An 11,482-nucleotide genomic window follows, 5' to 3' on the forward strand; every position below is an offset into this window, starting at 1 on the left:
TGACAAGAAACGACTAAATGACCCACAACGACGGCTTTTATATGGAGGGGCGTCGTAATCGGAAATTACGTATGTTGGTGCGCTACCTGGTCGCTCCGCCCCCTCTCGCCATTTTCTCATCGGAAACCTCTCAAACCAAAAATGTTTTGCATTTAAACGTTTAACCCGTCTTTTTTTATTATTATTCCACAAAACCTGTTAGGCATATAGATGACCTGAAAATGAGTGACATCGACGAGGGAGATAACGAAAGACGGGTAAGAAGTCATATTTAGCGTACCGACTCGTTTCAAACCGACAACAAATACGTACATTCAACCGAAGGTGTTCCTTATTTTCCTTAATTTTAAGTTAGCTATGGAGGACACTTTGTAGCTTTTGCTGTAAAATGACTTAAAACTATGTCTGGGGTTACCTCTTGCTAAACGCATGAGACATCGTTGTTAGAGTCCCTTGAAGAGGAGCTAGTAAACTTAGGCAACTTGGCGTTAGCTGGAACCTCCTACTTCGTTCCGTGTTATCTTCAACGGCGACTTATCTTTAATTTCCAGCATTATTTTTATTTTTTTATTTTTTTGGGGGGTGGCGGGGGCGAATGAATCCCAGTAACCGTTATATACCGTCCTAGTATGAAAAGTCAAGTGCAGATACGTCTTATTTTGACTAATAAACCTGAGTTCGTCTTTGTTTACTTTTTTCTTCCGAGCTTTCAACTGTTTTTAACCTTACACATGTTATGTAAATCTTTTCATTAAAAACAAAATATTGCTGCACAGTGCACAATATAAATTCTAATGTAACAGCAATGCATTTATCCCCCCCCACACACATACATTTATATTTGACAAAGTAAAAAAACAATTTCACAAAATTGTTCTTTTTTTTTTTTTATAAAGATGTATTGGTCGTGAAGGATTTAAAGAAATTTTATCCAAGAATAATGGAGGGTAAAAACATTTAATAAAATAAATTCCAAGCTAAAAGAAGGCAAATGTCAACATGAACAGAACAAACCACAACCGTTGGCAAGGGAGGAAATTGGGGCAATGATTAGAACACTAGCGTCTGAGGTTTGGTAAAACCGAAGGAAAAAAATGAAGAATAGAAATAAAAATGAGAAAATAAATTGGTACACAGGTACTGTTCAATATTTTAGAGTAAAGAAACAATGGAAGACTGAAGGTGTATTCTCATTGATTTTATGTCATTAATACATGTATGTGTAAATGATAATGTTTTACTACTGTGGCAACAGGGGTCTCGTTCCTCGTCTACATCGGAACATGGAAGTCCAGCTCAGGCCAAGTCAGAGAGCAGGTCAGGCTCACCGAGTCCATCCCGACAAGACTCCAATCATTCTGAATCCAGATCCCGCTCTCGATCAACATCAGGGTATGTTGTTATTTGTGTTCATTAGCAGATGAAATATAATTTCTTTCATCCCCCGTCCGCCTCACGAGATAAACGTATTGCTTTCCTGCCTTACACTCTATTTTCAGGTCTCGTTGTAAGCACGTTTCTATCCGACGTGCTAGCCGTTCGCGCTCTCCATCTCATCCCTGCCGAGAGAGGTCCCGTTCTCATTCCAACAGCCCCGACTCATGCCGCAGGAAGAGCCGGAGCACTTCCCCAATGTCAAACCGTAGCCCGAAGGCTGGGCTCAGGGTGAGTGCCAGTGGACCTGTAAATTGTTAAGATAGACATGGCACCTGACTAATGTTTGCTGTCTAGTAGGGCTGGGCGATATGACTGAAATGTGCATCACTATATAAGTCTTTCATATCAGTCAATATCGGTAATTATTGATTTAAAAAAAATATATATATATATATTTAAAATAAGGACCCAGGGGGGAAAAAGGACTGGATTTTAGTAAGTTTATTTTAAAATATATTTAACATTTAAGAAGAAAACAATACAACTATGTCAAGTCAAATAATTAGTACAAAGATTAAATACATTAATTAATTAAATACATTTATATGTTCAGTAAACAAGAACAAGCAAACAAATCAACGCCTTTTAAACAAGGTGCTTTGTAGGGCTGGATGACTCACATTGTACATATTTCATATCAGTCTATAAATTTTTCTTTACCTACTGGAATTTAAAATAAGAAAAACAAAACGTTTTTGTTTGCAAAACACTATTTTTGTGGTCCAAATGTTCTCTTTTACCTACCTGTAATTGTGGCACAAATCTTACATCAAACTAGCATCCGCCTACAGCGTGCAGAATACCGGGTTTGGGGTTTGCTTCCTGATGGGTTTTTTTTTTTTTTTCTGTGGAACATTTTAGCAAACACATTTTGTATTTAAATTGATCAGGTGTCTATCATGACACTTGTTGATGTGGAATTATCGTTCCGGCCCTGCTGTCTAAAATTATTTAATCAGTCACGCCAAGTTCCGCAAATGGCAACAAGTGTGCATACAATATGTAGCCCTTAGCAGAAACTTGGCAAGCAAGCCAAGAACTGTGGCAGTCCTACAATGTCCATTGTGTAGTTATTTTCTTGAATGTGTGGATGTGGACAAGCTCATCATATTACAGAAGGATTGATAACATAATTGAATGTTAGCTCAACACAGTTTTATTTATTGTATCCAGACTTTTGTTTGTATTTTTCTAAGTGAGAAACCGCAACCTTTGAAGAATCGAGTCTAATTAAACTGACATCGTACCTCAAACTTTTTTGAAATTATCTTTTGATGAATCATGAAGCTGACATACTTCTTAGTCAAGAGCAAGTGAATGTGTATGAGACACGTGGGAGTGTTTTTTTTTTTTTTTTTTAAATATGGTTAATGACATGCCCTTTAATAACCCTTCCTCTCTCTTCATTATGTCAACAGAGCCACGAAACAAAAGAAGCAAACAGTCACGGTGGTGCTGCTGCCAGGGTATGTGGACATTTGTGCATGGTTTAGTAATTGTGCATAGATAAACATGATTTCCTTGGGGGAAATGAAATTAGTAAGTTTCTAAGATGCAATGTTAAAGTGCATGAAGTCAACAGGCCTCGTTCGTTTGAATTCTGTGTTCTATGTTGAATCAAGTCAGCAGGTATGCATTTCCCTTTTGCTCTACATTCTTACGACACAATATTTACCTTCTTGATTTTGCAAGATCTTATACTTACTTACTTACTTAGAAATCAGACTCCAATCTGTGTTTTGCATGTCTACATGTTTGTTTATGTTTGATACGTAGAATTTCCCCCCAAAAAACAATGACAGATCATTTTAAAGCAATACCTACTGTATATTTCCGGTATCAAAACAATAAGTGGAGAGTCCTGGAATGGCCCAGATCTACAACCACAAAGATGCTGTAGGTTGACTTGAAACTTTTTTTTCACGAGCATTTTCTATATTTAATTACAGATGTAAAAATGTTGATGCTGAATGACGTGTCAATCTTAGCAAGTTGTTTAAGGGGATTTATTAAAGCTGTCATAGTTTAACACACTATTGCGCCTGCGCAAATGGTTAGGAGGGGCAATAAATTGAATTTCGGAATTGTACATGTTGATTTTTGTCTGCACGGAACAATAACAGGAGAATGTAATCAACCAAGGGCTTTATGTTTGACTCTTGTAGGCAAACCCTGATCCCTGCAAATGTTTGGGTGTGTTTGGGCTTAGCTTGGACACCACAGCGCAGGACCTGAGGGACGTCTTTTCAAAATATGGTCCTCTGTCTGGGGTCAATGTGGTGTTCCACCAGCGCTCGGGTCGCTCGCGGGGCTACGGCTTTGTTTATTTTGAGAGACTTGAGGATTCAAAGGAGGTATGTTTTATTTTGTGTTACTGTAAACTGTAAGTTTGTTTACATGCATCTCATTAGGATAAAACACTCTTTTTGTGGCAATACTTACCATAAAGTAGTATGCTAAAACAAGATGAAGTGTGTCATTTTGACTTTTATGGGAGCGCATTTCCATATTTGCCGGGAAGCTCATTTTATTCAGGTGTAATTACTTGAGTTCGCCACTAGATGTCCGCCTTGTTCCACGCAAATTTGTCCTCCAGCGTGTGACCTGATGCTCATCATTGACTTCTGTCGTCTGTTTCTCAGGCAATGGAGAGAGCCAACGGTATGGAGATTGACGGGAGGGTAATTAGAGTAGATTACTCCATCACCAAGCGTGCGCACACCCCCACACCTGGAATCTACATGGGTAAACCAGCTATGTAAGATTCATACCTTTTGCATATACGAGCCATTCAATGAGAAGCCAGTTATCAGTCTCATCGCAGCCTTGTTCATTTGTTTTGTTTTTCACTAGAGGTGATGATGATGAAGATGATGACGGTGGCGGAGGCAGCCGGAGGGGAAGAGGCTCATATTACCACAGAGGTTACGAGCGAGGCTACGAGCGCAACTGTGACCGAGGCTACGAGCGAAACTATGACCGCGGCTACGATCGAGGCTACGAGAGAGGTTATGACAGAGGCTATGAGCGAAAATTCGATCGAGACTATGACCGAAGCTACGACCGGGGCTCCGATCGACGCTACGATCGAGGCTGTGATCGGTACGACAGCTACGATGAGTACAAGTACAGGTAAGTAAGTCAGCATCGACAGAATCCAAACATTGCTGCTTTCCTCCATTTCAACTCTTTACGTCGTGATGCAGCCGCAGGCGCTCTGCGTCGCCTGAATACGGTAGATACAGAAGTTCCTCTTGGTCTCGCTCCTACAACCAAAGTAAGTGAACCTGACAAAATGAATGCCTTTTTACATCTAATATGACTTAAATGTACTCATTCGGGTTTGTATGGATATTTTAATCACATGTATGATGTACCTCTTTCACAGGTGAAAGCACATCTTTTAAATAATGCTATTGATGTATTTTGTTTTCACAGGACGCTACTGAGGCGCTGCAGTTGATGTCTAAATTCACAGCACGCTTTGTGTTTACATGCGGAGAGTGTTTTTATTTGTGAATCTCACACTTCTATGTGCCGCGTGTGAGCAATGAACTCAAAACCATTTGTAATGCGTCTTCATCTTCTATAGTTGCCATCCACATTGTTTTGTCTTTTTTTTTTTTTGCTATTCTGACCTCAACTGTCCAGTGTTAGTGATGAGTGAGTCTTCTGGTAAGTACGATGTAAAATTAGCGTGAAGCTCTGTGCTTACACTTTTTATGGAAAAGTCAATCAGGTCATTACACTGTTTTTTATTCTTTTGCGTATATGGAAATACAATCATGAACTGTCCAAAGTTTCTCGTTTCTTCTGGCTCGAATATGCATTACAATGGAAGTTGGGCTTCACTTCTATGGGTGGGAGTTAAGATGTGTGGGTGAGGTGGGAAATAAAGCAAAGGAGAATTTCACAGAACAAGCCAGACGCTGGGATGTTGTTCTATGTTCACACACATTGAGGTGAATGCTGGGGTCACGCTTTAAGGACACAATGACTTCTCTAAAAGTTTTTTTTTTTTTTTTTTACACCACTTCATTCAAGCTGCACCAATAAAACAAAGTGAAATAGACCAGTAAGACTTTATTGGTTTGGTTACGTGTCATTTCATGTCGTCAAATATTTGTATCGATTAAGCAGTATTGCAAATAATCACGTAACTCCGCACGAAAGAGCCATGAATGAAAAATAGCTTGAAGTTCAAAAAAAGCTACCATGTTAACTCACATAACTACAATAGGTTACAACACATAAGCACATAAAACGTGATCCACTTCGTTTACAGTCATTGTCCTGCACTGAAGAAAAAAAAAAAAGTCCTCATACACACGCAGGTGATGATGCATCTTCAGAATGAACACAATCTCGAAAGGCTGGTGACAACCTCGAGCTAACAGGCCGCTTTTAACCCATCAATGTGATCTCAAATAATGGAGCAGCTTATTCAAATGGGGTTGTAATAACTCCTGACATGTCACGGGGCCCCTCGCAGTTATGCATCGGTTCACTTTGATAGCGTGGAAAGTTCTGAAGCTCAACGTTCATAGTTCACCACAAAGATGGAAGTGTCAATGTTGTCTTCATCTTTTTTTTTCTAGTACGTAGAATGATTTTTGCTCCCGTTCTCACTTGACCTTTTAAACGACATGAACAGTTTCTTGCAGTTTTATACTTCCCCGACAAATGTAGCCATATCTGAGCGGGCCGTTGTATTTCACACTCAGACCAAAAAGAATGCAGATAATGAACATGATTTTATGGCTAGTTGTGACATTTTTTTTGAAAAGCACTGACGCAGGTTCCTTTTCAGGGATCATCTGCTGATAGGCCGGTCAATTGTAGTCAGCATGGATAACAGGTTACATGTTTAAGAAGTGCACTTACTGTGAACATGGTGTATGATGGTGGCACAGAATGGACCCAATGGTCATTGGCCTTGAATATCTAACAAATAAGTGAGAACGGTCAGACACATGGTGGGAATTGTGATTTCACAGGAACTCATCTTTTCTCTACATGAAATTTTACCACATGTCATGGTTTTGTAGTTTATATTAACACCACCAAAATGCTAACTTGGTGTAACATGTAATGTACTTCTAAAGTAGAGGTTAAGATGAAATGGTTGCTATTTTTTATGTTTTGGATACACTTTGACTGTATGCTAAACTTTACTGTTTTTATGGCCTTTGTTGACTGTAAATCAGTGAATTGTTCAGCCAGAAAGTTTATCTCATCTGTCTTTATATTCAGGTACAAAATTTCCTTTTACTGTATCCAAATGGTTTAATTTATGAAAATCATATGTACAGAGCTTTTTCTATATTTTCATTTAAAAAGTGACTATTTTGGACAAGTTAAATTAGAACTTTTGAATAAAAAACAACTTCAGAATCAGGCAGGTCTTTCAAAATCATCTTTATGAAACATTGCAGTTGTATGACATGAAACAATTTACAAGAGCATCATAATCATCATGAATCACTGCATTAGATATGAATTATCTATATCTTAGCATAAACAAGTTGCCAGATAATACAAATTTGCATGATCAATATTCTTATAGGCTAAAATAAGCTAGAATAACAGTTTAATTTGGTACACACATTAACAGAGACTTATCCGCATCACACAATGCTGTCCACATTCAATAAATCCTGCATTTTATTGCAGTACTGTAAACAAAAGTACAAGTGTGAAAACTTGAGGTGCAACAGCCCACGTTTCTCTCTTTGTTGGGTTAAATGAGATCATGAAGAAAGTGGTTACTTTAAAGGAAAAAAAAAAACTCATGTTACAAACAGATAACAGTGTGACTAATAATTAAAAAATAAAGTATTGAAAACTAAACAGAAGGAGAAGGGATGGTCAAAATTCAACACAAAACCTCAAGTTAAATACAAAGTGTAACACATTTCTACAAATATTAAACGGAATGTGTAAAAATACTAACTTGTAACCAAATTCATGTACTTTCACAAGGACGTGGAGTTTGAGTTTTATAACTAAAAGTTAGCTCTTTCAAGATAGCAACATAGTGAAATCAACAGATGTTTTTTAACACTCATTTGGGGGGAATGGTTATAGGTAGAATAAATAAATATTACAAATAATGTCTCATACTAGCTTTCTAAATATTAAATACAATAATTAGTAACGTCAACTGTATGAACCGTACATAACATATGAGTCTGCTGTTAAAATATGCTATGTTGTGTTTGATAACTGATTAAAGAAAGAGCAATATTTCTCCATTTTAAAAAAACAACCCACTTTTTTAATGCAAAAAAAAAGAGACGGAATTCATGTCATATTTTCGTAGAAGTAAAAACATTTGAGTTTTGACAAAAACAATGCGAGAGAACAGAAAATGGATACTCCCCTTTTCCCTTTTTAACGTATGAGATCTATGACCCTTTTGTTAATTATTTGATGTTTCAAAACTGCTTTAACCCCATCTTTTCTCAAAATCAGGCTGGCTTGCTGGCATATGTTTGGAAGCGCCACACACACTCACACCGCCATTTTACTACTGACATGAGGGTTGTCATCTGGAGGGGCAAAAAATGGAGGAAAAAAAGCATCCAGTTAGTTTGTTGTTTTTTGAGCTTGTATGGATCCACTTGAGGTGCACTGATGCATGTGTTTCAAGCAAATAGACTATACGTTAGCGTGGATGAGGAGGCATCAGTGAATGTAATAGTCAGGACTCAACATGGCGTACGAAACAGTCACTCTTCAGTGGATGCTCTGCTTTACACGTTTTAAACATTACACGAAGACAGACTCAATAAGATTAATTATTAGATAATGGAATGAAAGAGGTAAAGAAATCTCACCGTAAGACAGAATCCATAGATTGTGTAGCATAAGTGGGTTTGTGAGAGCCTTGGCGATGACTTTACGTAAGCGAGGCCAACAACAACAACCCAAAATTGAGCAATAACTGCGATTTGTAGCAACAAGATAGTTAATTCTACCAGAAATATCCCCCAAAATAAGATTTTTGCTCCGCTCTACACTTGTGTGAATCGGTCAAATCTGGCCGCCGTACAGCAGCAAAGAACGTAATGGAGTCTCCAACTTTATGTTACTTCGCCCCCTATGGAAGGAGTCCATAGAGGGGGGTGGAGGGGGTCTGGAAGTGTGGGGGAGGCGTTCTGTACATTCCTCAGCGATACATTCACCCGTCGCGCACATGGCTGCAGCGCGGTGCCTCGCACACACGTACACAACAAGGCTGCAGCCATGCATGAGCTCATTCAAGTAGACGGGCACGGCCCACAGAACTCACACAGCTTGGCTGCAATTGCCCACAAAAATCTATATGCAGCGGTCTCACAAGCCAGCTTTTCATGTCTTTCTTCGCACTCATTTTGCGTCTGATAAATTGTCACAATTTGTACAAACATACCCGCATCAACGGAAAGTGTCAAATAATACGGATATTTATGGTAAATGTACTAATTGAATGACTTTGTTAAAACTGTTTTGTAAAACTTTTCGAGATTTAACCAATGTCTCGAATATTAATAGATTAAATGTGTGAGCATATAGGAAGGATGCGCGCTCATTTTTAAAGAACCTATAGCTCCATACTGTTTGAAAAGGTAAATCAATTGAGACAAGCTAGAGTTAAGCAAAGACTCCACAAAAGATCTTGAAAATGCCTCATGTTGGCTCTCTGGGTCATATTTCGTTACATCTCTTTAGTATGAGTCAAAGTCCAACCGTCTCAGCATGGACGTAAACGCATCATTGGCGGGCTGGTTCATATAGAATAGTTGCTCTCCGTCAACCAATCAAAGGAGCGCGCCAGCGGCAGTAGTAGGAGCGGCCGTGCTCCCCCCTGATTGGTCGGCTCTCTCAGCCAATCGAATGGCAGCATGTGGTGTGCGGGAGGAAACCCTCCTGAGGCAGGCATGGCCCTGCTCTGTTCCACTCATTCAAGGGCCCGAAAACTCCTTTAAAAAAAAAAAAAAAAAAAGTTTAAAAGTAACTGCTCCAGCAACATGAACTTTCATCTGTTTTTCCATGTTGCTGCTGCTGCAGGAAATAGTGCCCCATCTACCAAAAGATGCAGTTTTTGATTACTTACTTATTCATCACTGTTATACTTGTTTAAAATACATTGATATGTATAGGAAACATCCCTTTAACCCACTATAGGCATTAAACATACAATTGCACAACTTTGTAAATCGGCTTTATCTGCAAAATTGCTTGATACATAAATTTGAGTTGAGAAAGTGACAATACAGTATTTGACTATAAATACACGCTAAAAGACAATTTAATTCAAACTTACACATTTCCTATAGCTCTTTTAATAATTATAGTCGTGTTGTAGCCTATACAATTTTACATACACAATTTTGATTGTGTATGAAACAAATTTGAACTGAATTACCTAATACTGAGAACCATTTCTAATATTCAGGCATTTAGCTACACCAGATGGACAAATTATTATTTAACATTATAACTATAAACCAACAACAGTTCAATATTTACACAAACTGTACAGTGACTGCAGTGAGCGATATGTGAATTTGAGACGAAACACTTGGCAGCATATACCACAATGACAGAAATGTGCAGTTCAAGCTTACACAAGTGCAACTTTCAGCTACAGTAGCTCATGTAATACTGTATGTCAGTCAAAATATTAGGTACACATGCACAAGCTAGGTCTAACACTAGTTTTATGATTAACACTATTAGAGAGCAGTTGTTTTTGTTGTTTTGTAGTGTAGAACTGCACTGTCATACAGAGTACCATATCTATGAAATAATGGAAAAATATCTCACCTTCCAATGAAATTAGTACATGGCAATCAAAACATAAAAAAAGTGTAGGTTTATATAAGGCTGTATTTTTGTATTAAAGATTCCTAAATATGAACTATTTTGTTAAACTGGTCCAAGAGTTATTTTTGATTTTATTTACTATATATTCTATGCAGAACAAATAAATGATCCTCCAGTCAACCACACATTATGGTCATTATTTCAGTAATATACGTTTTGGGTGATTTTTGCTTATTTCCCTAATGGAAAACGTGAGCCTTGGCTCAATAAGTTGTGACAAACAGTCTGTGTAGATTGTTTTGCAAACAGATTGTGCAGGTGTACCTAATATTATGGCCTATCTGTCGTGACCTTTGACTACACGTAACAGATGTGTACGTTTTCAAATGCTCTTCTTGAGTTTCCATTGGGCCGTACGTTAGGACGCCATGTTTGAAAGCCCCTCCCCTTTTGCAGCCAACATGGCAGCCAAGGCTACGCCGAGAACCACATGGGCGAGCTCAAGCTAGTAGCAAAATGTAACCGTGGAAGCATTTCCACCGAATGAATACAGCAACTAAATATAGCCACGGGGTGGTTATGGTCCACTCGGGCGAGTTGTTTGACTTTGGTTGAGTATTGAGGGAGGGGAGGCGTGTGAGGGAAAATGGACGCCCTCATTTGAATAGGAATACGTGTCATTCCCACGTTGCGCGAGGGCCCATGTGAGGACCACGGGTCACGCTCCCCCCACCCAATCCCAATTTCATATATGTGTCTTATTTTAGCTATGTAATAGTGCAACATCATTTATGAATGGCCCCACCCCCCTTTCGTCCTTGTGTGTGAGCGCTCTTCTTAAGCGGCGTATCCGTGCGCGTGCGCGCGCACGTTTTACTATAGCTCCAGCGACCAATGAGAGCGAAGCAGTTTTTCTTTCTTTTTTTTTTTTTTTAATGCAGAGAAAAGCAACACGAATGTGATCCTAGTAAAGACACTGCAGCTTCTAACGGAACCTTCTTTTTTTCCCCAGTGCTGCTCAGGTTCTTTTTATTTTTACGCCAATCCTCTCTTCTTACCCTCCTTTAAAAAAAAAAAAAAAAAAAAAAAACATCCACTCCCCCTCAGCTGTCCCCACCCCAGATTCCCGAGCAATTTTCCCCAGTCCCAAACACTTAATTGAGCAATTGGGTTTCCTCACGTGTCGGTTGATTTGTAGTTTGAACACGTGGCTCATTCAAAAAAAAAAAAAAAA

At 38.7% G+C, this 11,482-nt stretch overlaps 1 protein-coding gene across 1 annotated transcript; it reads left to right on the top strand.

The window, feature by feature from the left end:
* Window positions 1-53: 53 nt before the first annotated feature.
* tra2a (transformer 2 alpha homolog) lies at window positions 54-5,542 on the top strand. Its single transcript, XM_077507823.1, has 9 exons — window positions 54-257; window positions 1,256-1,392; window positions 1,500-1,665; window positions 2,856-2,903; window positions 3,603-3,791; window positions 4,080-4,195; window positions 4,291-4,569; window positions 4,644-4,714; window positions 4,876-5,542. Exons 1-9 carry the CDS (start codon window positions 222-224, stop codon window positions 4,884-4,886), a joined length of 1,053 nt encoding a protein of 350 aa, XP_077363949.1. The 5' UTR covers window positions 54-221; the 3' UTR covers window positions 4,887-5,542.
* The last annotated feature ends 5,940 nt before the right edge of the window (window positions 5,543-11,482 follow it).

Source organism: Festucalex cinctus, chromosome 19, assembly GCF_051991245.1.
Source record: "Festucalex cinctus isolate MCC-2025b chromosome 19, RoL_Fcin_1.0, whole genome shotgun sequence".
In the NCBI taxonomy this organism is placed as follows: Eukaryota; Metazoa; Chordata; class Actinopteri; order Syngnathiformes; family Syngnathidae; genus Festucalex; species Festucalex cinctus.